Raw genomic sequence first — 27,683 nt, forward strand, 5'->3', positions numbered from 1 at the left:
AAGAGATTCACTATAATTTTTGCTGCGTACAGTTGCAAGAAGGAATCAAACCAAAAAAAATTCTACATACTGACTTTTTGAATGATAAATCCTTAACTTACAATTTTTATTATGCAATAATAAATATGATTCAAGGGTGCATTTTAGAAAAACATTCATCCATATAGTGCTAGAAGGATAAGACTAAATAACTTTAACTCTCTACCATATGCACGCATGAATGTATGATAAAAAAGATTTTATTTATCAAAAAAGAAAAAGCTTTGAGGTCGGTCCCATGCTGCTCGCACAAAGTGCGGAGCTAATCCCATTTTCAACAACTAATATCAATGATATCACGATTCAATATTAGTTGACCAAACGGCTTGAACCGTGAACTAAAACTTGACCGTTTAATCAATAATCTAGCTTTTAAAATATTATTGCACGTGCTCAACTGTAGCATGCATAAATTATTTATCAATAAATAAATGAGTGGCAGTAGATATTATTTTTGCTGCGTAAAACTACGGCGCGCAATGAGATTTCACTAAATTGCAAAGAGTTGGACCTCTATATTTTCTTGGTGGAATTCAGATCCTTCAAGGATTTATTTTCCTAGATAGATCCATCAAAGTCAAGACACCACCTGACGGATCCCATGGTCAATAAAACTAATCTGTCCATCTTTCGTTAAATCATACCTAGCCTAAACCAATCCAATAGCCAAAAAGTCAAAATGTCTTAGCCTAGCCCAACCTCTGGTCTCCAGTGGTGAACCCACGTCTATTGGACTTTTAGGCTGTCGGACCTCAGCCCACGCGCGGGCCAACAAAAATAGTCAACGCGCAGGTCCCACCATTGCCAACCAAACTCGCAGCATATCTCGTGTGTCCCGATATCCCGCGGCAAAAGATCTAAATAGAATTACCCACAGGCCGCGAAAGGGAAAAAAAGGAAAGGGAACGGGCCATGGCGTTCTGCTCGTGCTTCGGACCTTCGAAGGCAGAGAGGCTCGAGGCGGAGCGCATCCAGTCCCAAGAAGCCCGTCTCCGAGCCGCCGAGGCCGCTCAGAAGAGGCAGGCAATTCCAATCCCCAATCTCAATCTTATCCAATCCTCGTTCGTAGATGGAATTTTTCGTTAAGAATCGAGACTCCATTAGCCTGTGCTTTTTTCTTGCTTTTTCTTTGATCGAAAAGGAAAAAAGATCGAGTTTTTTTGTTGTTTTGATGAGAATGTAGATTAGGCTCTCCGTTATTCGATTTTTAGATTGGTTCCGTTGAGACAAATGGCGAATTGCAGGCAAGAGCAGTTTGAGAAGTCGGCAGCTGGGAGAGCGGCAATCAAGCAGATGGCAGCAATGAAGCAATCCAATGTCTCTAACAAAGGAGAACCGGTTCTTAAGGTGTTTTCGATCTTAAAGATCGTTAATTTTTCAGTTAAAATTAATGCAGAGAGAAGTAAAAATCGTTTCTTTGTGTTTATTCCCCTCATTTTTGAAAATTTGGGCGTGTCTCATGGGTGCAGTGGCAGATGGGATGAATACTAGCTTATATGGTGATCGACCATGACCATGTAAGTTGATGAGATTATTTTGATGAATGAAGTTCAAAGATGCAAACGATTTATTCTTTTTTAAAGTTAATAAATATTCTGTAATTCTTATGTATGAGAATAAGAAAGATGCTTGTTTCATTTTGCCATATTCTGGTTCACTCATTTAAATTGCTAGTGTTGCTTACATTGCGCTGTTGATAATGTTAATCAACAATTATATATTTGGAGTTATTATTGATTTAGTCAAGTTTTTCAGCATTTGAATTTGAGTGAAACTAATCTTTGGCCATTTGTAATAAGATGCAATGCCCATATATCTAGAAACTAATCAGGATCTAGTGGTCAAGCATAGGAAATAAAAATTGATATTTGGAAAAATGTCACATGATAGGTTTCGGCAAGACAGCTTCACTGTCAAGTGCTTCGAAATGACATGTCCAAGTGAGTGGTCAATTTTTTCTTGGAGAATTATGAAAGAATATAGAAGTAAAAGCGGACAGAAGAAGGAACTTGAGGACAAATATGATTGAGCAAGACTAGAAAAGTATTTTCCTTTATCATCCTTGCTGATAGATGCGTGTCTTTATAAAATCTTCTGACCAACTGTGCAACTTTTTTTAAGATATAAAGATATAATACCGACTTATCTTGGAAGGAGAGACAGCCAGCCTAATAAGGACGGGAGTTAGGGAGGATTTGCAAAAATTGATTCTGAAATCTGGTGCTGTAATCTCTTAATTAATAGAGATTAAGGAATATTAAGTGAAGGAATGCTTTTCCTTCATTTCCTATCTTCTATCATGATTGTTGTGATGATCATTGAGCTGACAATTAACCATTCATTGTGATGAATGCAACAAGATGTAACCATTTGACTTGAAGTATTGTCTCCTCAGATTGATTCAGTCCATCTCCGCCAAGAAATTGTAATTTGAAGTTAATCAATGGATGATTTCTTTGCATCCTTTTTTATTCTTTTTTAATTTTTTTCTTTTTATCCTTTTTTATTTTATCTTTTTCTTTCTATTGGCATAAAAAAATAATAAATCTATTTTATTGATGAAGCATTCATTATGATTCTTTCCTGTTGGCATATAAAATTAATAGAACTCTACCATCCTTGTTGTGGTTATGTGGTCATTGGGTTCTTGGGTGTTGCTTTGTATCATCATTTCTGGATTTTAATCATCCTTGAATGGTCTTTGATGCTTTTATATATCCCAGATGGTAAAATACTTACCCACAAAAAAGTTCCAGCTTAGTGGGTTGTGATTTCTACATAGTTGTTTACTGTCCTTTTTGTTGTTATCTGGTTCCTCAGTTTTTGAGTGTTGCTTTGTTCATCATCATTTTTTGGGTTTTAACTATCCTTGAATGGTCTTTGACAAGATTTTCCATCTCGGTACCGGGTCCCGTACCGATAAAATCCTACTATAGTACAGCAGTGTTGGTATGCTCCAAAATGGTATATCGGTACGAGACCGGTATGGTACGATATGCCTCATGCCGGATGATACAGGGCAGTATGGTATTTCATGGTCTTTGATGTCTGTATATACCCTTTATGTAATAAAATACTTACCAAAACAAAGGAAGAAACTCCAACTTAGCATGTTTCAGACAAAACTAACATGTGCTTGTTCAAATACTGAAATGTTGTCATAAGTAGGTCCATAGAAGTGCTTGTTTGTTCTGACATACAGTTACAGCCTAATAGGCAGAGAATTTGAAATGGTTTAATAGGCAGAGAGTGCTTCCTGTTTTTGTACATAATGAACTCTAACATCCTTTTCTTGCTACTTTGTTAGGGCTGAAATCAGATTGGATATGGATCAGGTACTAGCATATCCATATCCATATTTGCTTGGTTTGATGAATACATATATTGTTAGTGTTTATGGATCCAGGTTGGGCGCCCATGATGGGTCAACCTGATCCGTTTGAATTTGAATTGCGAGGAAGTTTGTTTTCCACCAAAAGGAGAAACTACCTTTCAGTTTTATGAACGTGAGAACATCACCCATTCTAAATATATAAGAAGTTTTTTCATGGTGGTGAAAAAAAAAAGTGAGAAGAGAACTTCACTCTCTTTTTGCTTTAGACTCTCTATTTACCCTTTCTACACTTATCCATATAAAGGCATTTAGATTGTGATTCAAGGTGTATTTTTCCCGTGATTATACTCTGGACTAGTAGCCGGTAATCCAACATCAATTATTGGGATATTTCCTTGAAAAGTACTTGCAAGTGCATACTTATTATAAATTTTATGTTAAACTTTGTTTTTCAAATGGTATCAGAGCCATGCATCATTGTTTTCTGGCTGATCTACTCACTGATTATGCTATAGTTAGAATTTTTGGAAGTTTATTTTTTGTATTTTCATCATATAGGAGTTTGATCACTCAATAATAGCAACTTTGTGTACATGCTGTTTCGTGATATGCTTTTTCACACACATGTACACTATATAGCAAGAAATAATTCTAAAAATTTTGGGATTATGATATTGAGTATGTAAAGAGAAAAATAGAATCCTATTTAAATGACCTGAAAATTGATTATCATTATTTTTTTTGTAGAGTAACTTTCAGATAATAAGATTTACATGTATCTGTAGAGTTTTTTACACGCTTTGAAATGGTATATTACTTGTAAATTTTGGTTAAGTATAGCAAGAGATACAGAAATTTAAAAATCAGATCTAAACAAATCTGAAATGAATGAAAGGAAGAAGATGATCATGTGCATCACGTGATTGTGTTAACCCATGCGAACGGCCTGGCACATCATTGTTGTGATGGTTGACTGCAGGTGTTGACCAAAGTTCACACTCTTGTGTACAACCCACTTTCACGGAAGTTGTTTTTCTCCTTTGGCTGTGTCAGAATTTTTTTCCGCAAGTGCCTTGAGTCTGTCGCACATGATAGTGGGTCCAGATGAAGAAATAAAAAAAAAGGCAATTCGAGTGTGTTGTGTTTGCAATCGCATGTGACCGTGGCCTTAGATGCGTCAAGCTTGTGCTGCAGTACAATGCATTGGTGATGTGCGAGGGCCCCAGTGGCAAGCCACTGTGGTGGACTCTTCCCACAGATAATAAAAAGAAAAAATAAAATAAAATAAAATAATTTAATGTCATGGTGGGTTGATGGCTCACGTATAAAAGGGGTGTGCATCTGGGCTTGGATATAGCACGTTCATATGGTGTGCATGCATCAGTGCCTAATGCTGTGCATCTGCATGCAAGCATGACCCGTGAGATTAAATAAAAAATAAAATATAATAATAATAAGAATAATAATTTGTTTATATACTTCATATGTCCTAATGTTTACTGAAATTCTTTTATATATTTACATTCTTTATATATTTAGATTTAAATATGGTGTTTTCTGCAAATAGTTCTTTGATGTCCGTACAAATTTGTTTTGTACAGATGGCACACCTAAGGAGAACCAAAAGAATTCTTAAAACACCTCATGTAATTAGGAATTTTGAATGTAAGTTGATTTGCATGTATAAAAAGGAGGAGGTAGATTCCGATTTGATCTGATTGAGCATATTATCCATCTGGATAATGAATATGAATGGATATTGAATACTGACAAAAAATATCAAAAGATGAAAGTGAATGTGCTTGCAAAAACTCTACCACAAGATTGGTTTGGAAGTGTAAAATACTTTTGGAAAAATGTTGAAATAAACAAGACATATAAGGATTTAAAATTGTTGCTTAAAAATGAACTGGATCGTCGTTTGGCAAGTGCAGTGAAGCGCACTTTTATGTTATCTATGGGTGACAGGCTCTGATATTATGGTCATGCTATTTTTGATAGGACCAATAGTGGTCTAATGGCACGAGGAGTGGCAAGAGGAGTGGGAGATAGGATTAGGGATGAAGTTCTTAAGTCAATTAAGCATACAAAAGATGATTAAATGAGTATTATTCCTCATGATTGTAAATATTGTAGCTGTATTGGACCTAATGAATATTTGTCTCCTATTATGCATGTTTGTTTTTGTTATGCTAAAACTCTGTGATATATTATATGTATGGTTGTTTGTTTGTAAAATTTTGCATCAAGTGGATATTTTGCACTATGAAGTTAAATTTATGATAATTGGACATTAGGATAATGGATGATGATTGGAAACATTGTGAACTTTCAATTCTGTGCCTTTTTGTGAAATTATCATTAATTTAATTATCATGAGTAGTAGAGTATATGTGTGTTGTACTGGACATTGATTTGAATTATGTCTCTCTATAGTGCTAAGAATGGCTTCAAAGAATATTATTGCTAACTTAAACAAAGATGACAAGTTGATTGAAGATAATTATGGTATTTGGCACTTTAAGATTCAGTATGTTTTGAAGGAACAAGAAGCACTAGAGGCTACCAACCATGTAATGGTGGAATCTGAGCAAGGGAATACTGTCCAACATAGGAAGGACATGAAAGCTTATCAGGCATGGAAACAAAAAAGATTCCACTACACGTGGTATTCTGATTAGCTCAATGGATGATAATTTTGTCCCTGAATATCAACAGTATTCTACTGCTCATGAAATGTGGATTGTCCTAAAGAGAAAGTTTGGGGGCACTACTGTCACCAAACTGAGATAGCTAACTATCAAGGTTGACACATATAAAAAATACCTCAATCATATTGTCAAACAACATTTGAGAGATATGTCGAATATGATTAGAGAGCTGAAATCAGCAGGACACTATCTCACAGAGGAACAACAAATTCAAACTGTAATTCGAATTTCATGCGTCCAGACGAAGCATAGCATCTCGCACGCAAAAGCCCATCATTTCCCTGTGCCGCATGAATTCGAATTTCATGCGTCCAATCTCTAGCACCTTATTTCCACGTGGTCCACATCATTTTCCTGTCCCACGTGAATTCAAATTTCATGCGTCCAACCTCCAGCACCTTACATGGTCTACCAAGCTTCTTATGAACCAAGTGGTCCATGGTGGACCACCAGCTTATGAATTGGTTCGATGGATTTTCGGTTTTGATTTTAAATCCGTTTTAACTCTATTTTTTATTTCGTTTGATCTTTTTAAACTTGTAAATTGTGCTCTTCATGTTGGTGCACCCCTTTTCTGTAAAATACATGAAGAAGCATCAGTTTTAAAAGAATAAAGATAATTTGATCCATAAATTAATGCTTCTATGGACAAATTTATGCACTTATCACACCCTCCAACTTATTTATTGCTAGTCTCTTAGCAATGCAATATATATATATATATATATATATATATATATATATATTCAGATCTTTCTTTACAAAAGTAGATCTATGATTAAAAGTCAAAGAGTTTAGCAAGTATTACTAACTAAATATTGAGCTTTAGAAGTAAATTTTGTAGTTAGTACAATTAAAATTTTTTTTAAGATATATTTAAAGATCTACAGCACTTGTGTGTGTAATGACTAACTTAGTATTTGAGTGCTGGCTTGTAGAAGACAAATGTATCTTCTCTTATCATCTTATTTTGGTTAATTTTCTATACAGCTCCAAATAAAGTTCATGAACTTAAGATAGCTTTCATACTGTCTTCTTTATCTCTCTTTTTTTTTCTTTCTCTTTTTTTTTTAATTTAATTTTGTTTAGTGCTGAGCACCCTAACCTTTCCCTCATCGTTTGACGCGAACCTTCACGCTTGACTTAGGTGCAGAGATCTGGTTACTAAGCTTAGGGCAATCCACATATACTTTGTGTTTTGCACTTTTATTTTAGGCAAATAGCTCTTTTCTCAAATTTAAATTTTTGATTAGAGTGTATATCAATCACCAATTTTAAGTGATAATTGAATTCTCAGTTGACCTTACAATCAGTACCTATTTTGCGTTATCAGTATGCATGTGAGTTAGAAGTGCTAATAGCCTTTAGGTGATCTAAGCTGCTAAAAGTCTACCCAACTAATCTACTTCTTAACTCGCTACAGTCATTAGCAAATACTCTCTAATTCTTATTATTCTTTTCCTAGTTTATTTTGCTCAAGATTCTCTTTCTTGGAACATGTTTTATTCAAAGTTTTTATTTTTTATTTTTTATTTTTTTTAAATTTCAAATATTTTTAAGAGATATTTTTCAAAATTTTTCAAAAATATTTGTAGAAGATTTTTTCTATCCCCCAACTTAATTATCATTATTTCTAATGGAGGAGAAAAGAAAATGCAATGCAATAAAGAAAAAGAAAGGTGTCACCTGGTGAATATGTGTTCTTATTTTGAAGGTGATCTGGTGTGATGTTGGTTTGAAAATTCGAAGCTCGAAGATTAGTATCTCTGTTTATTTAATAAAAAAAATATTAGTTTAAAAAAATTGGGTTGCCTCTCAGAAGCGCTAAGTTTGATGTTTTAAGCCAGACAAAATATTGCAAGCAAATTAATCGAGATAAATTGGTTCATAGAGAACCATGGTGTCATTAAAAGATTCTTTGGGCAGTTCTAAGAATGGTTTTAATCTTTGATCATTAATTTTAAACACAGCACCATTACTTAGATTTTCAAAATCTACAACTCCATGTGGAAAGGCTTTTTTAACTAAGAATGGTCCTATCCATCTAGACCTAAGCTTTTTAGGAAATAGATGTAATCTAGAATTGTACAAGAGAACTTTTTATTTAGGAGTAAAAGATTTTCTCATAATTGCTTGATCATGGAATATTTTGGTTCGTTCCTTGTACACCCTATAATTCTCGTAAGGTTCATTTCTAAGTTCTTCTAATTCATTAATTTGAAGCTTTCTGTGGTTTCCAGCTGCATCTAATTTCATGTTTAAATTTTTAATGGTCCACATGGCTTTGTGCTCTAGCTCAATAGGCAAGTAGGAAGATTTTTCAAATACAATCCTATAGGGAGATATTCCTAGGTTGGTCTTGAAGGCAGTTCGGTATGCCCATAGTGCATCAACTAATTTTAAGAACCAGTCCTTTCTATTGGCATTAACAGTTTTCTCTAGAATTTGTTTGATCTATCTGTTGGACACTTCTACTTGCCCATTAGTTTGAGGGTGATAAGGTGTGGCCAACTTATGGGTGACATTATATTTTTTTCATTAATATGACAAAGGGTCGGTTGCAAAAGTGTATCCCTCGATCACTAATGATTACTTTAGGAGTGTCAAAATGGGAGAGAATATTTTCTTTCAGAAATTTTATAACCACTTTGCTATCTATGAATCTACAGGAAATATCTTCAACCCACTTTGAGACATAGTCAACAGTTATTAAAATGTATTCATTTTCAAATGAGTTTGGAAATAGATCCATAAAATCGATCCCCCACACATAAAAAATTTCAACCATCAAGATTGGATTGAGAGGTATCATGTTTCTTTTGGTGATTCGTCTTATTTGTTGACATTGAGTACAACTTCTACAGTACTCATATGCATCCTTAAATAAATTAGACCAATAAAATCCACATTGGATGACTTTAGCAGCTGTCTTCTTGGATACAAAGTGACCACCACAAGCTTGATCATGACAGAAAGATAAAATGCTTCTAACCTCATTATCCGGGATACACTTTCTAATGATTTGGTCAGAACACTGCTTAAAGAGATATGGATCATCCTAAATGAAATACTTTACTTGGACAAAGAATTTGTGTTTGTCCTGAGTGGTCCAGTAAGAAGGGATTTTACCAATGGCTAAATAGTTGACAATATCGGTATACCATGGTTCAGTGGATACGGACATGAGCTGTTCATCAAGAAAAAATTCATTGATGGGTGGTTCACCAGATGGTGCGACTATAATTCGGGACAAGTGATCAGCTACTGCATTCTCTATTCCTTTTTTGTCCCTGATTTTTAGGTCAAATTCTTGAAGGAGCAAGATCTATTGTATCATGCGTGTCTTGGCGTCTTTCTTTACTAGGAGATGTTTAATGACTGAGTGGTCGGTATAGACAATTGTGTATGACCCAACCAAATAGGATCTAAATTTTTTTAAGACAAAGACAACGGCTAGGAACTCTTTTTCAGTGGTAGTGTAATTAAGCTGCGCATCATTTAAGATTTTGCTCATATAGTAAATAACTCTAGACAGCTTATTAATTCTTTGATCTAAAATTGCATCTACAGCATGATCAGATGTATCACACATAAGTTCAAAAGGTTCAGACCAGACAGGAGGATGAATGATGGGAGTTGAAATGAGTGCTTTTTTAAGAAATTCAAAAGACTCTAGGCACTCAGGAGTGAACTCAAATTTGATTTTTTTACTAACAGATTTGTTAATGGGCGAGCCACTTTGCTGAAATTGGCAATGAATTTTTTATAGAATCCAGCATGTCCTTAAAATGAACGGATTTTTTTGACAGATTTGGATGGTGGAAGACTTGCAATCAGGTCTACTTTGGCTTTATCCATTTCATTTTTTTTTTTGAAACTATATGGCCAAGAACTATCCCTTCTCTAACCATGAATTGACATTTTTTCCAGTTAAGAACCAAGTGCTTCTCCTTATATCTTTCTAAGACTAATTTTAGATGATTTAAGATTCGGAGAAGGTAAGACCAAAGATGGAAAGGTCATCCATAAAAATTTTCAGAAATCGTTCAACCATATCAGAAAAAATGCTGATCATGCATCTCTGGAAGGTTGTCGGTGCATTACATAATTCAAAGGGCATACGCCTATAAGCAAAGGTTCCAAATAGATAAGTGAATGTAGTCTTTTCCTGATCTTCGAGGGCTATAGGGATCTAATTATAGTCGGAGTATCCATAAAAAAAATAGTAGAACTCTTGTCCGATTAATTTCTCTAATATTTGGTCAATAAACGATAATGAAAATTAATCTTTTCTTGTCGTAGTATTCAGTTTTCTATAGTCTATACAGACCCTCCACCCCATTTGGGTCCTAGTTGAGATAAATTCATTTGCTTCATTCTGGATCACTGTTATCCTAGACTTTTTGGGTACCATTTGTACAAGGCTTACCGACGAGCTATTAGAGATGGGGTAGATGATTCCATTATCAAGTAGCTTTAAGATTTTTTTTTTGACTACATCCTTCATGGCTGGGTTAAGTCTTTTCTGAGCATCTTTAGTTGGTTTGGCCTTTTCCTCTAGGTATATCCTATGTTGAACTATGGAAGGACTTATTCCCTTAATATCAGTCATGATCCAGCCTATTGCTTCATGATTCTCTCTCAAAATTGCTAACAACTCCTCTTATTTAGAATTTAGGTCAGATGCGATAATTATAGGCAAAGTTTTCGTTGGACCTAAATATGCATATTTAAGGTGCTCGGGGAGGGGTTTCAATTCTAATTTGGGTGCCTTCTCTATTGATGGTTTGGATGATGGTTTAACCATATCCATAATTGGTTCAGTTGGAGGCTCTGTCTCTGGCTAGTCCTATTGTCTAGAGGAATTTTATTGATGTCCTTAGGTTCATTAATTGGCCAGAAACTAGACTTGAAGTCGACTTCCTCATCGCTAATGTCAATAGGTTCATAAATTTTCTCTTGAATTATATTTACATTAGCATGCTGGGTGGATTTTTGTTCTAGATTGAATATATTCAGTTCAATGGTCATGTTCCCAAAAGATAGCTTCATAAGTTTATTCCGGCAGTTGATTTCAGCATTCGCAGTAGCTAAGAATGGTCTTTCTAAAATAACTGGGATATGACCCTTGGGATTCGTAACTGGTTTGGTCTCTAAAATGATGAAGTCAACAGGAAAGATAAAATTGTCAATCTTGATTAAAATATTTTTTATCATTTCCTTAGAGATCTTAAGAGATTTATCTGTTAATTGTAACGTGATCTTTGTTGGTAGAAGTTCTTCTAATCCTAGTTGCTTATAAACTAAAAACGAAAGAATATCTACACTAGCCCCTAAATCCAGCAAGGCTTTCTCAACGTGGGTTCCTCCAATATCACATAAAATTATCGAAGATCCTGGATCCTTATATTTTATTGGCACATGACTGGACAAGTACGAGCTCATACTTGCTGCTAAAAATACTCTCTTGGGTACATTGGTAGTTCTTTTCTTGATACAAAGGTCTTTTAAAAATCTATCATATGTCGGAACTTGTTTAATCATGTCTAGAAGAGGAATATTTTTTATTCAAATGTTCTGATTTTTTATTGGACCTTAGTCGATTTGAAAAAGAAGCTATAAGAATTATGGGTTCTAGGCTTGGTGTACTATCAGTTTCAGGAGCTTGAGTTTGTAAGGTGGATTGTTCATAAGGTGACTCAGCAGATGAGTTCTCTCTATCATCAGATGTACCAACTTTATTGTCCAATTATTTTTCAGATCTTAAGGTGTGAATAGTATTCACATGGTTGATTTGGTTTTCTTATTGAGATCGTGGACCATTTTGGTTTATTGGATTTGGTTTAGGTTGGCTAGGTAACCTACTTCATTCTTGCTCACTCATAGCAGAGGCTAGCTGACCCATCTGCATTTCTAAACGGACAATGGCCTAGGTGTTAGTATTTATGAGTTGGCCCGTCGTTTGCATGAAATTGCTCAGTGTGGTATTAGTGTCAGTATTGGATTTGGTCAAGATTTCTATACTTTTCTCTAGAGAACTAAGTTTCTTCTTATTATTATTGAAGCCTGGTGGGTTGTTTATCACAGGATTAGGCTTTGAATTTTGCTGATTGAAGCTAGGACTGCCTACAGTTGGGTTCTGTGACCATGAGAAGTTTGCATGATTTCTCTATCCTGGGTTATATGTGGGTGCATAGGGGTTGTTCACTGATTTCTGGTATATGACATTTATCTGTGCACATCCATTCTCTATTGTGTTCATCAAGAAGGGGCATTCCTCAAGGATATGGTCGGGTGTACTACATGCATTGCACATGGGTGCAGAAACTTGATTCACACTGGCTGGTCTCTGTAGCTCTAAGACCTCTAACCTACGTGCTAAGATTGCAATTTTGGCCTCTGCAGCTATGGAGGTCTGAATTTGGTGTATTCCACCTCTTGAAGGTGTTGGTCTCTCAGGTTTTCTAGTTATCTTTCATTGTAAATTTTTCTCAGCTAGGTCTTTTAGAAATTGCCAGACTTCGGTGGCTTCCTTATATATGAATTGACCCTGGCACATAGACTCTAGCATGGTTCTGGAATTTGAATCTATCACTTCATAAATTATCTGGCATAGCCTCCAGATCTTGATTTCATGGTATGGGCATTGGGTCAAGAGGTTCTTAAAGCGGTTGAAGTATTTTCAGAATGATTCGCCAGCTAGTTGTTAAAATTGATTTATCTCATTCCTAATGCTAGCTATTTTGTGATGAGGAAAAAATTTCTTTAGGAACACTCTTACAAAGCACTCCCAGATTGTGACAGATTGGTTTGGAAGACTATAGAGCCACTTTTTAGCATGTCCTTAAGGGCAAAATTGATCAGTCTTAGCTTAACCTCGTCCTCTGACAGTTGTTACAATTTCATGGTTGCACAAACCTCTTCAAACTCTCTAATGAAGATATATGCATCCTCTATTCTCATGAATTTCGAAAGCATATTGATAATTTGAGGTTTAATTTCAAAATTATTTGCCGTGAGTTGGGGCAACCTAATGCAAGAAGGTTGGACGGAACCGACTGGATAACATAAATCTTTAAAGGTTTGGGGCTGATTAGGTTCTCCCATTGCAGAAGTTATTGGATTTGAAACAGGAATCAAATCAATTCTTACTAGTCGATCCGACACCTTTCTTCATGAAGGAAGTGGAGAAAGCACTTTTTTTATATTTTTTGGATTTTTTTTGTTGTTTTCAATCAAGTTTTCAATCAAAAGAAAAGAAGAGAAAAGAAGAGGAATCCTAACTAACGTTCTCCTAACTCTAGACAGCTTCTAACTGCTAAAGTTGCCTTCGAGTACTCTAAGTTCAAAATCGGCTAACCAAATCAGCTAGATAAGTATAAGATTGGTGGGAGGTTCTTCATGCTTTCGTAACAGACCTAATTAAATAACTACATTTCTTCGGAACATAGATCCTAAACCACTTTTTTAGACACCGACAGGCTAACCAACTTGAACCCGATCCAACTCTTGAGTTTTTTTGTCCTAATTAGCTCAGATGTCTCTAGGACTGGCATCTAATCAATTTTATTTAAGAGTTAAGTTATTTAGATGCAAGGAAGTGATTTGTGGGCTAAGGAAGGATGATCAAATTCTTACCTTATCCGATTAATGGGTGATGCCTTTAAGCTATATTATGAAAATACAATGCAAAGAAAGAAAGATGACCAAATAAAGTGGAATGCTTTTAAAATTTAGGTGTTTTTTTATATTAGTTAAATCTTATGTGATTAGTATTTTTCTTCTTTTTTATGTTAATCTAATTATAGAAACCAAAGTAAATGTTAAGTTTTGAATACATTAGTGAGTTATGAAAGAAATGAAGAGGTTCAACTAAAAAAAATTAAATTAGCTAATAAGAAAATAAAACTTAAGCAATCTAAATATAATGTGAGAAATCTAATTTATATTAAAGGTAGAAAATCAACTAAGAAAGTAAAGTAGTAATTAAAAGAGAAATCTAAGAATTAAAGATATTTTTTTTTTTAATGTAAATCAAAATCTATCCTAGGACAACCATACAACGTAACTTCCTGTTACGCTAGGGCAATCTTATGTCAGGACAGATTTTGATTTGACTAAAATAACTAAAGGAGGACAGAAAAGAATTACTAAAACTAAAATTAAAAGCACGAAGAACAAGAATTTGAAAGATAATTTAAACATGCCAAATTCTTCGACAACGGCATCAAAAACTTGATGTGTCTTAAATTTATCGTAAGCGCACGGTGTGTAATGTAGCACGTCCAACGAGTACGGATCGATTCCACGAGAAATTTGGTTTAAAAGTGTATTCAAATACTTGCTCAGACGAGCTTTAAAAAAAAAAGGAGAGATTGTTTGTTGGATTACTAATAATTAAAACAGTAAATTAATTAATTATAAAGACATAATCTAAAAGATTTAGGGATTTTGAATTCACTAGACCAATGAATTAGAGAGCTTTCCTATAGTTTCTCTTATAATATCCCTTGATTAAGGTGTAAAATATGAGCAAGCGTGGATCATGAAGAGATTTAACTCAACTATGGTCCATCAAGTATTTTGCTTTTATCTTAATTAAAAAAAAATTTCTTTCTCTTTTTCTCTGGTGTTACCCAAGTATGGACTATGAAGGGATTCTGACCTAACTATAACCCATCAAAGTTTCCACACGAAAAGAGAGGAAAGGGTTTAAAAATTTGTGAGCCTTCTACCAATCATCCCCTCTTGCACCGAATCAAGCATGGACTATGAAGAAATTCTGATCCAACGATAGCCCATCATGTCACTTGACAAGAGAGATAAAGGGAGGACTCTAAAAATTAAAAATTCGAAAAGAGAAATTCAAAGGAGAAGGCTTCTATTCATGGTCTAGCTTTATCGCAAACCCCAGAAGGATTGCTTAGCCAGACATAGTTGATTTAAAGTCTAAAAAAAAAAAATCTTATTCTACTTGCTGGAATTTAACTTATGAAAATTAAAAATTACAGAATTAAAAGATGTAGAAATTTAAATTATTCTATTGCAGAAATTAAAATTATAAAAATAGAAAAAAAATTAATTTATTGCTGAATAAAAATTTTGATACAATATTTTTAACTTCTAAGCCATTAACAAGGCTTGGAGTTGGAATAAAAAAAATAAAATAAACCTCTTACAGAATCTGACTTCTCTCCCTCTCTTGGCTTGGGGCCGACCTCTCTCTGGCTGACTCTCCTTTTTGTGTGTTGGAAGGATGGAAGAAAGTGGGAACAAGTTGGCTAAAAAATTTAAAAAGTGGGTATACCTGTCTGTCACACAGACCCCCTACAAGAATAATGGTGTGAAGAGAGATATCCTTCAGAGTAGAAGTATTAGGCTTTATTCATAGGTGTGAGAAGGGAAGAGAATTTTATGATTTTTAGATTTGGGATTAAAAGGAGGATAGATGAATGGTTAGGATTTTACTTGTAAAAGACGGACAGATGGATAGATAGTTGGTTAAATAGGAAAGATAAGGGTGGTTGCTTTATTTTAAAATTTTAAAAATGTGTCTCTCTCCGTCGCGCGTCCCTGCCGCATATCCGCATCCATTCTGCATTGCTGATTTTTTTATTTTTTTGGTGTACCAGATGAAGCATAGCATCTCGCGCGCAAAAGCCCATCATTTCCTTGTGCCGCATGAATTCGAATTTCATGCGTCCAACCTCCAGCACCTTATTTCCACATGGTCCATATCATTTCTCTATCCCGCATGAATTCAAATTTCATGCGTCCAACCTTCAGCACCTTACATGGTCCACCAAGCTTCTTATGGACCAAGTGGTCTATGATGGTCCACCAGCTTATGAATTGATTCGATGGATTTTCGGTCTTGATTTTAATTCTGTTTTAACTCTATTTTTTATTCCGTTTGATCCCTTTAAACCTGCAAATCGTGCTCTTCATGTTAGTGCACCCATTTTTTGTAAAATACACGAAGAAGCATCAATTTTAAAAGAATAAAAATAATTTGATCCATAAATTAATGCTTCTATGGATAAATTTATGCACTTATCAATGGTTGTCTTTAAATTTTGAAATAAAGGATATGGGTGAAGCAAGCTATATGCTTGGTGTAAAAATTCATAGAGATCGTTCAAGAAATCTTGTGGCTTTGTCACAAAAAACGTATATAAAAAAACTTCTTGAGCATTTTCATATAGAAAATTGCAACCCAATTGATACTCATATAGCAAAAGGTGAAGGCTTAAGCCTTAAGATGTGTCCAAAGACTCCAGAAGAAAGAGATCGAATGGCCAAAGTACCATATTCTAGTGTAGTTGGGAGCCTTATATATACTATGATATGTACAAGGCCTGACATATGTTATGCAGTGATTTTAGTCAGCCGATATCAGTCTAATCCAGGATCAAATCATTGGAAGGCTATCAAGAGGATCTAGAGATATTTGAAAGGCACTGTGAATTATTCCCTTTGCTATCATGAAAATGACTTATGTCTAAAGAGATTTATAGATGCTGATTGGGGTGGAGATCCAGATGAATGTAAATCCATTTCATGTTATGTATTCTTGCTCAATAATAGTGCCATCTCTTGGAGTAGCATGAAGCAAACTTGTATAACATTATCCATGATGGAAGTCAAATTTGTGGCTTGTTCAACAACAGTGCAGAAAGTCATCTGGTTGAACAGATTTCTTAAATATTTGAGATTCTTGAGTAATAGTGAGAGTCCAGTGACTATACATTGTGATAGTCAAGCAGTCATCGCCTTTACGAAGGACCTCAAGTATCACAGTAAAACTAAACATATTGATATCAAGTACAACTTTATGAGAGGCATTGGAGCATAGAAAGAGGTGACTTTGCAATACATTCCGACACGTCAAATGATAGCAGATCTGCTCATCAAACCAATTGCTAGAGATGTATTTGTTGAGCATGTAAGATCTCTTGGATTAAGAAGGATATGATATATTTTTTGAAGTATGATTTGTTCATATGACCTTGTTTGTATCTTCTTATTGTTTAATGGATGATGTTTGTTTAACAAGATGTCTGAGATTACTATGGATAAGTTTCATATTTGATAAGAAAAGTACATATATAATAATCATGTGTTAGGCATATATTATGAAAGCATGTCGACGGATTGAGATTGGCCTTCTCACATGGGTAATCGCCTTTGACGTTTATTTTAAGACGTGTAGAGATGAGACAGTTTTAAACTAATGTGAACCCTAAATTGAAATTTGAGCTCAAAACAATTGTCACCTTGACAAAGAAGTCAAGATGAGGTTACTTCAATACTTTTAAAAATAATAATAATATTGTAACCAAGGTAGACATCTCTACCATCTACTTAATCTGTTTAGAAGCCAGAGATGAGTTCTTAATTGTCAAGAAAGAAAGGACATTTGAAGGACTCAGGTTGGGCACTGCGGTGTGTCTGAACTCAAGTCTGTACGGTATCTTCGATACTATAAGACATACACTCTTTTATGAAAAAGAATTAATATCGTAGCACGTGATTCATACCACATGTGCTAAGATGATTAGATGACCAAAAGGATTAGTGAGAGAATGAATCCCTGCTTCTTCACTGTGTGAGATCCTTGAGGTTTATATAACCACTAATAGTACCCTTAGGACTTTAATTATTTCTTGATTTTTCAATTTAGTGGAAGCTACTTTAGTATGCAACCAGTGACCATGATAATACGGTCTAACGAAGCATATCTGGGAAAGCTACTAAATTGAAATTGAGGGATTCAAGTTGAAAAGAAAGACTATTTTGTCTACATCCTTATATTCACCGGTCGACCAATTATGTCAATTATAAAAATCTGAGACATAATTGTGGATATAAGTAGTGTCCATGGTCTAGCATGCTCTTATATATATTAAAATTTATTTTGAGGGACTAGAGATGTTGAGATCGATGTAACAAAAGGAGTCTGGGGTACAGCAAGATATTTTTTGTTTAGGATTCGAGCTGTTATTTATCTCTAATAGGTGAATAGCTATAAAGACTTTAATATGCTTGCTGGTCGCACAATCTATTTGTCAAGTATGAATATATGGATATATGAGTAATATAGAGTGATACATATTTATGTGGGGACAAAGTTGAGCCCACCATGTGCGAGTGGGAGATGGAATTTGAATTGTAAGGGAGTTGGTCTCCCACAAAAAATGAGAGACTACCTTTCAGTTTTATGAACGTGAGAACATCACCCATTTTGAATATATGAGAAGTTTTTTCATGGTGGTTTAAAAAAGAAAAGTGAGAAGAGAACTTCACTCTTTTGCTCTAGACTCTCTATCACCCTTTCTACACTTATCCATATAAAGGCATTTAGGTAATGATTCAAGGTGTATTTTCCCCGGGATTATACTCTGGACTAGCAGCTGGTAATCCAACATTAATTCTTGAATATTTTCTTGAAAAGTACTTGTAAGCACATACTTATTGTAAATTTTGTGTTAAACTTTGATATTCATATACGGATATGAATATTATTCGGATGCAAAAATTCATATCCATATTTGTTTTAAATAGATGTGGATACAGTTTGGATACTGAAAGGATGGACATGATTACCAATATAAGTTGGATAATTAAACTTTATGACTATAGAATCAAAGATATTATCAAATAGATGATAAATTTAGTTAATAGCATGTTTATATGGTTGTATATTTTTCTTAAAAATTAATAAATACTATATAAAATTATATAGGATTACAAGTAGATTTGGATATTCGGATATGGATAGTTGTCTATCCATATCCATATCTATTTTGCTTTGACGGATATGGATACGGATACGGATATTAGTCGGATCCTCAAATTTCTATCTATATCCAGATTGATGTTGATACGAAAATGGATTCAGACGGATATTATCCATACCAGTTTCACCACTATACTTTGTGTGCTAAGTTGTATGAAATTTTAACTATAATATCCAAATTTGTGAGGGAGGGACCAGCAGTTGACTAGTTGATGATTGGATATTTCTCAAAGAAGAGGGTCTGTTTTCATATATTCAAACCCGACATTTCTTTTTTCCCTTGTGATATGTATCTGACTTGTGAGTTCTCAAGAGTTGTAATCCTTGTCTTATAACTGCCGCAGTGCCTGTTTCATGATTATGCTGGTAAGTTAAATATATATTCCTCCATGAATATTCCATGTCGTAGGCTCAATCTCATTCTAGTTTGCTTCACAATGGTTTTCTATATAACTTGGTGAAAGGAATCTTATGGCATAAATCATTTAATGTTGTTTAAAAGTTATATTGGTAGAACATGTAGTGATCATTTGAATGCTAAGCTTTAAACATCAATTTTAATCCTCTAACATTATTTGGATCAGCACCTTAATTTAATATTTTTCATGGGTATAGCTTTAATTTTGTTATTTGCCACTTCCAAAGTAATTTTTTCAGGAATCTATGTTATATATAACACTTTGCTTTGTGGATAAGCGAACTTGTCATTGAGTATTGCTTGACATTTCCAAGAAAGTCTCTTCCAAGGATCGCTGTACCGGTACTAATACCCATATTGGCGTCGGGTCGGTACGGTACAGTACCGATACCGTACCGTACGGATACACGGTATGCTTTGACGTACCGATTCGATACTGGTATAATTTTTTTTTAATTTTATTTTTTTTGGATTTTTAGGTTATTAATTCATAATTATAAACCTAAAATTATATTATATTATATATTATTGACATATTTGAGTTTAATTTTTAAGTTCGATAGTGGTATAGAGAATTTTGATCCAAAATTTTAAATATATATTTATTTATATTATATTACAACTCTATCATCCTAAAATTTTAAAAAAAGTATAAATATGCATTAAAATATATTTAAACTTTTAAAATACCAAGCACAAAGAATGATATACTAACCTCGAGAGCTGCTCTGCATCTAATATCTCATCGAATGTCTGTGACACTTGTAGATATCTGGATCATCGACATAGTCTGGAGGAATATCAATCCGTCCCTCTAATCAAGTACTATACTCCTGAATATTCATCCCATAAGGCATCATCTCTGGATTGTAAGACATCTCAGATTTCTCACTCAAATTCTGACTCTGAGAGATATTTTCGAGATGATGGTATGACTGTGAAGGAGCTCATCCAAATATGTCGATAGCAAAATCTGATCCATAAGATGCTTCAGGTTGCATAAGGTAGTAACCACTGGAAGATGATACCTTGGATGCATCATATCCGTATGGATCATAAAATAGCTGCAAATAATAGAATCCATAATACGAGGATGATCTAGATACATCTATGAATCCTACTCCACGTGCAAGATCGTCTGCAGCTGCATCGTATGCTAGACGACCTCTAAGAGCCCATCGTTTATATAAAATTGGCTCCTCATGATCCCTATCTTGTGTGGCATATGTAAACTGAGACTTATCGGTGAATCGAATATCACCTTGTGGCTGTCTCATAAACAGTGATCTTCTATCCTTCAGTTTCTTCTTAATCATCAGATCTATGACTACTACTACTAGTACCATCATGACTACTCTTCTTGATCTCCGAATCTGAGTCAGCTAGCTCCTGTACTCTCAAGAGTGGTGCATGTGTAACTGTCTTTCCTTTTCCTCCCCTTGTGCCCCTTTGTGACTGAGTTTCTTATGATTGAGAGGATGGATGTCTTGTTGCTGATCAACCTCGTCTAAATATTTCTTGCTCAAACCTCTGTGATAATGTATTGGACATCGAGTCATGTGATGAATGACTCATCTGTGTCCCCTCAGACTGTGACTGATCAGTTGGAATCTTATGTGGAATTTTTTTTTGCCCATTGCCCTGGATCCATCTTGATCTCTTTAGCTACCACATTGGCTGGTCGTGGAGAGGATCCCGGTTCATCAAGCTCTGGCTCCTGCTGCTGATCTGCAAGCCATCCGATGATCGGATCGTCGTTTTTGTCAGCATAATCATCTAATGTCGGATCAGTGTACTTCAGCTGTACTTCTTTTTTAACGCGTTTTAGTCTCAATCTCATATTATAGTGAACATATACAAGATCGTTGAGATATTTTTGTATCAAATGATTTCTCTGTTTGCTGTGGATAAAGATGAAAGTTGATCAATTGCGCTCATAGCCACTGGCAGAGACCATCTGGAAAAGAATACGGACAGCCATGTCTCTCAAATATTTTATGGACATTCCAAAATGAATCCACCATTCAGCTACAAAAGCAAAATTACATATCAAATTTCATGATATTATTAGGCATGTGATGTCAATCTATATTGCTCATTATTGATATGTAATTTATCTGGATTCATTTTCTTTTTGCTTACGACAGCTGATGGGACTCCAAAGTTGTCTAACCCATTTCTAAATTATTTCATCTATAAAAAATATATTTATTAAATTTATAAATATATTATTGATTACAGATTGAATTCAGTTGAATAATTACATCTGTTTGAAACTAACATATCTCTTGCAGATACAAAAATACAATTTCTGGATCGGGCACTATCTTATATATCATATCACGGAGAGCAACAAGAAGCTTGCTATCCATATCTATCTCAGAAATGGTATACTGGAATCTCAGATTCAAATAGTAAGCTACAGATAAATTTCATAATTGATTAATTATACTTTTACAAGTATAAGAAAAAAATATTTTAAAATATTTTTGAATTCGTGCTTACCGACTAGATGTAAATCCCTATCCATCTGATAGTCCCAACGACGCTCAATGATGTTAATGAATTTCTGAGCATGCTTTGGATCATTTTCATTGATCTGTTTATTTTTCCTCTCCATCATGTAATATAAGAAGCTCATTTGGAGGTATCTTTCACTATTCACGACGTGAAGTACCTCGTATAATGGCTTAATAGCCTTCACTATCTTCTCAATCTGCTATCAGAATGACTGACTCGTCATCAAATTTTTCACATGACTTCCATCAGTACCGACCCTCGCATATCTGCTCTTCTGTCACTCGGTATTGACAAACATCTGACGTAAGACTGTTTTCTTCTGAAAAAAGACTATCAAGTGTTATGTAGTTGGTAGCAAACCGTGCGACATCTGATCTTAAGATCTCCTCCCTGTATACGTCCACATCAATGAAAGGATCCATGTGTGACACCCGATTGAAAATCGTCATCTCCTTGAAGAAGTGCTGCAATTTGAGAATTTTTTTTTCTTTTTTCTAATTTTTTTGGAAGTTTTCGATCCTTCGTATCGTCAAAAGTCTGAGAACGTGTCTCTCGGGAGTTCTAAGAGATCCTCTCAGCTTTCACTAAGAAAAGGAAGCCCGACTGCCAATAATTGACAGCCCAGGTCCCACCACAATACCCACACCCCCACCCCCCATATGCTGTCGATACGGTTCGGTTCGATGTCGAATCGTGCCGAACCATCCGATTCGATGGATTTTTCGAAAAATAGGCCCAAATCGGATTGGCTGGCCGTCGATCTGGTTCGATACGCCACGTACCGGATGGTTCGATTCGGTACAGCATTCTATGATCTCTTCTATTTTTTACATATGACAAACATTTACTCTGAATGTCCTGAGAAACTGAAGCAGCTTTGTTACTCGATACATCAAGCCCATTGCTTTAGTTGAAGGAACTCATTGGATCAAAAAGTAATTAGTTTATTGTGCAACTTACCCTTGAAATATTCCTTTCAATGAAGTTTCAGTCCCCATTTACATACACAAACATGACAATCTCTACAATCTCCAGTTGAGTGGTAATTCAAAAGAAATCATGTCTTAGAGCTAAAAAATAGTGTGAAATCCCAATTTGAGGCAATCGGATTTTCATGCGTTACCAAATGGTCTGAAACCAATAACATATATATGTGCTAAAAAGATGAGGCTTAGATCTTTTTCTTTCTTTCACCTGCTCTGAATGCAGTAGTTTGACACTCCAATTGAGTAATTTGTTTAGGGTCAAACCACAAATGTAGAGAGCATCATGCTGAGACATAGAAAAGCATATGAGACGGGCAAAAAATTAGAACCTTTGAACAAGTATTAGGGGCAAAGAATGCCGTACTGAGTCGAACCGCTCGGTACGGGGCATGCCGAACCGTCCCGATGGAGAACCGAGACGGTTCCAGCATGGAAAACGGCACATGCCGGTGCCGTGGAAGAAAAGAGAGAAAACAAAGAAAAGAGAGGAAGAGAAAGAGAGAGGAAGAAAAAGAGTGAGGGAGGTCTGTCGGAAGGGCCGTCGGAGGGCCTCCGACGGGCTGTCGTGGCCGTCGAGCTGCGTAAACGCCTCCTGCGGCTCCGCGGCGTGAAACAAGGGCGATCCACCCCTGTTTCCCATTTTTTTTAAAAAAATATTTTTTTAAAATGAAATCGGCATGGGGTTTGCTAGCTTCACTTAAGTGATGCCAACAAACCCAGTGCCAGCTTCATTTTAAAAAAATATTTTTTTTAAAAAAAAATAGAAACAGGGGCGGATCACCTCTGTTTCACGTCGTGGAGCCGCAGGGGCTGTAAACGCCACCTGTGGGCCACGGCGGTCTGCCGGAGGCTCTCCGACGGCCCCTCTGATGTTCTCTCTCCCTTTTTTTTCTTCCTCCCTGTCTTTCTATTTCTCTCTCTTTCTCTCTTTTTCTTCTTCGATTCGGCTTCATTTTCCTTCGTCGGTTCGTCTCGGTTCGGAACGGAATGGAGACGTGCCGAACCATACCGTCGTCCGGCCGATCCGGCCACCGGTACCGGTTCCGCAGACCTTGATTAGGGGTCTTTAAATATTAACTTAGTATAATGACAAAATAAAGATAGATGTAAGCTTTAAGGGTAATGCTCAGAAAACAGAATTTGCATGACAATCATCACATATATGGAAACTTATCTACATCCTGATATACGTGATATAGGACTTTCAGAAGAGGTTTTGGGTCTTCTATTAATGAAAACTGCTCCTTTAAGTCAAGTTTGTGGATAGACCAATAATAGAGGTTGCATGTCTCCCTTTGGCTAACATTTGAACAATTCTTCCGGAATGAAATGGTGCACTGGGTCCATGATTTGATTGTTGTACTAATGTTTTGTATTTGGATGTTGAAGGAAAAATTGATGCTAAGATGGCTGAATGGCACTCATTTGTTTGATAATTATACACTTTCATAGCATAAAAACAATGTCTTCCAAAGATAATAAGAACAATGTGTGCAAAGAACAAATGTAGAAATGAATGCATTCAAGAAGCCTGGTGGCAGCAGATAGAGTAGCCACCAAGGGGTAATAAAGGCTTGATCTAGATTTTTTCATGCATCGAAGCCAAGAGTTAACTCAGGGAACAGGAGATATAGTTTTAGCTAGATGAGTCTATGGAGATGGTAGGTACTAAAATGGCATGGGAAGTGGTGCTTTCTAAACTAATATGGAGACTAGGGGTGGAAATAGGTCAGATCAGGCCAGACTTTGGCTTAAATAGGCCAGGCCTGTATTGTAAAATACTAGTCTGAGCCTGGCCTTTTGGACTGGTTCAGGCTTAAAATGAGGCTCGGCCTAACCTATTTTGCAAAATAAAAAAGTCTGGCCTAACCTGAAAGCCTATTTAAAAGTCTATAAACATTAAGGACTTTAAATAGGCCAACAAGCCTAGCCCAATAATTTTCTGTCTCTAACAGGCCTCAAATTATAGAGAATATAACTTGAACCAAATGAAAAGTAGAAAATAGTATCTCAATAATTAATTAATTATACATATTAATAAATTTTTTTTATTAAATTATATATATATAAAATATTTATACAAGCCGGTCTGCAAGCTTTCAGACCAGGCTTTGAAATTTTAGGCCTGGCCTATTTATTTAAACAGGCCTTTTTAAAAGCCTATGCCTGGCTTATTTAGATAAACAAGCCAGGCCGACAGCAGGCCAGGCCGTCTAGCCTATTTCCACCCCTAATGGAAACTAGACCAACTGATGGCAGCTCAGTATTCATTTACTCAACTCTGAATATCTTGGTAAGGCTTGTCAGTTATGAGCTTTCTCATTATTAGAAATTTATGGTTTATGACAATGGAGTAATATGTATTTATTTAATGTAGAGATTATCTTGGAAAGTTGCTCTTTGATGGCGTGTTTTATTCAGCACTAGCTTTTGAAAAATGAATACCCTTTTACTAACTCGTGTCAGCCATTTTAACATTACAAAGGACTATTATTTGTCTAAAAGTTTTCAGAGAATTTATTTTCAAATGATTTCATTATCGTGATATAACTTTTGTTTTTAACCATTATAACAGAAAATGGTGGATTATAACAGAGAAATGACAGTGTCATTTAATGAAATCATTTGTTTCAAAACAATGTTAATTTAACCTTGATATTTTTATTTATATAAAGATTGATAAAATATTTTTCATTGTGCTATTTTATTTATTTACCTGTGTAATAACATTTTTTATACAACCCCTGTATAATTGTCATAACATATTCATAATGCCCATAATGTTATTTGGTCATCATAATGCTCGTAATGACAATCATACAAAATCATGATATGTTATGAATAGTGGATGTGGGTTCCTTTGTCTCGTACATTGTGATCCTCTTCTCTTCAAAATTATGAAATGATAGAACTTGCTATTAGAAATTAACACATTGAACTGAAGTCTATTGTTTGAATTTTGTGGTTCGTTGTCTTGACCTCATCATTTTCCTGCTCAGGTAAAGAATATTTGTGATTTGATTGTGGATTGTATTCTGCTCTCAGCAAAAGAACAAATCCTCCAAGCAAATTCACAGGGCAACTTAATGCGCAGATGTTTGTTTGTTTGGGGATAATAAAATGTCTGTCTCTGTTTTTTTCTTGAAGCAGTAAACAGTAATTATGTATCCATAGAGAAAGTTAAGTGTAAGCAGGATGGGATTGTCCTGTAAATACCCATTATATGACCATAAATATATCTGGAACTGCACTTGGCTTTCATCTTTCTTCTCAGTAGAAACCTATTGTCACAAGTGAATTTTCATTCTTACTTTGTGGATATATTGGCATCTCTACTTGGTACGTAGTTCAGTGAGTTTCTACGGTGAAAAAGGAAAAAAATGTTTTCAAGGTATCTGTGCACAATGGACTCTCATTTTTGTTAACATTATAACTTGTTATATCACTTATGCCTTCAGGGCTCCACAATCCCATTCTTAATAAAATAAAAATATCTATTGTCATCCATCTTTCTAAGTAAGGATCTAATTAGTTCGAATACCAGTCTCACAGATAACACGACACATTGCATACTACACTAGAATATTTATGTGATAGCAATTCACTTATGAAGTATAATTATAGTTTAGATATGTCATTGAGTACATATAGAAGAACAAATTCATGTGCAATTCTAATCTGTCAAACCAAGTATTTTTTAGGTGCTCTAAGCATTTGATATTCTATAAACGACTACCCCTTTGCAACTAAGATCTAAATACCCAGTAAACCTATTTTGGCATTCCACAGTTCATGCTTATTGAGATGCTTTAGTTGAATCATACTGTTGGATGAGTCTCAGGGCTAGAGGTAAGTGGAACTCTGTGTCCCCCTGGTAGAGTGGACCAAGTAGTTTGGACCTCATTGTGCCTTCTCCCCTCCTGCTTCCAAGCCAATGGAAGCTGGAGCTGTGGGAGTTTTTTTTTTTTGTGTTTGGGTAAGAAGAGAAGCTGCAGCTTCATTATAACAGAATATAAAAGATAATACAAAGTCATTAAAGATACAACACAAAGCATGTACGAACCTAACCTAAACAAGGAGCCTGACCAACAATTTACAACCAAAAGGAAGGAGGCCAAAATGTAGGCATATCCAATCTGGACCGGGACAACATACAAGAATTAAAACAGCCCACATTCTGGCAATATGATGCTTAAATGTTTTAGATTTGACAATGAAGAAACAGATGTAAAGCAACATCCAAAACTGTCCGCATCCAACCCAATTGACAGACCTTGAAGCTCCATGGTTGTGAGACTGTGAGAGGATCAATTAGCCTGGCGACCCAGCTGCCCATACTTGGAATAAAGAACATCATTATCTGAAAATAGAACATGCGATAAAACCAAACCACCACTCTAAAGTTCAGATCCTTCATCTTCCACATGGAAAAAAGACCTATACTGAAAGCCAGATAGACCTTCGCATGCCTGTGGAGCATAATTGCAAAAAACCCATACAGTTGAAAAGTAAGGAGAGTCTGCTGCAATTTAAAAATATAAACAGGGGATGTGCTTCACCATTCAGATAAGATTGGTTAGTAGAGGTGAATCTCTGGAGCAGTTTTTGAAGGCAAGAAGACCAAAAGAAAAACATAAAGAATCATACTCCAACAAACAGTTGCCCATATTGCATTGAAGAAAATGATACAATGTACCACCAGTTTGGTCTGCAATATTTCAGCCTTTAAGTTTATAGCTTCATTCCCATCAGTGAGTAGAACATCATATGGGGTTATAACAGACAAGAAAAACAAGAATCCTTGGAAAATATTGCAGAAAATTAAGAACCAAATAGCATAATTCCTATCAGAAACAATCATTTTTGAAACATCATG

The 27,683-nt window shown here is 35.3% G+C and overlaps 1 protein-coding gene across 1 annotated transcript; it reads left to right on the forward strand.

Moving 5' to 3' along the window:
- Positions 1-865: 865 nt before the first annotated feature.
- LOC105060678 (uncharacterized) lies at positions 866-26,068 on the forward strand. The gene is made up of 4 exons (XM_010944474.4): positions 866-1,058; positions 1,284-1,386; positions 1,509-1,556; positions 25,807-26,068. The coding sequence occupies exons 1-3, from the start codon at positions 952-954 to the stop codon at positions 1,521-1,523; spliced, it is 225 nt and encodes a 74-aa protein (XP_010942776.1). The 5' UTR covers positions 866-951; the 3' UTR covers positions 1,524-1,556; positions 25,807-26,068.
- The last annotated feature ends 1,615 nt before the right edge of the window (positions 26,069-27,683 follow it).

The sequence above is a fragment of the Elaeis guineensis genome, chromosome 13, assembly GCF_000442705.2.
Source record: "Elaeis guineensis isolate ETL-2024a chromosome 13, EG11, whole genome shotgun sequence".
In the NCBI taxonomy this organism is placed as follows: Eukaryota; Viridiplantae; Streptophyta; class Magnoliopsida; order Arecales; family Arecaceae; genus Elaeis; species Elaeis guineensis.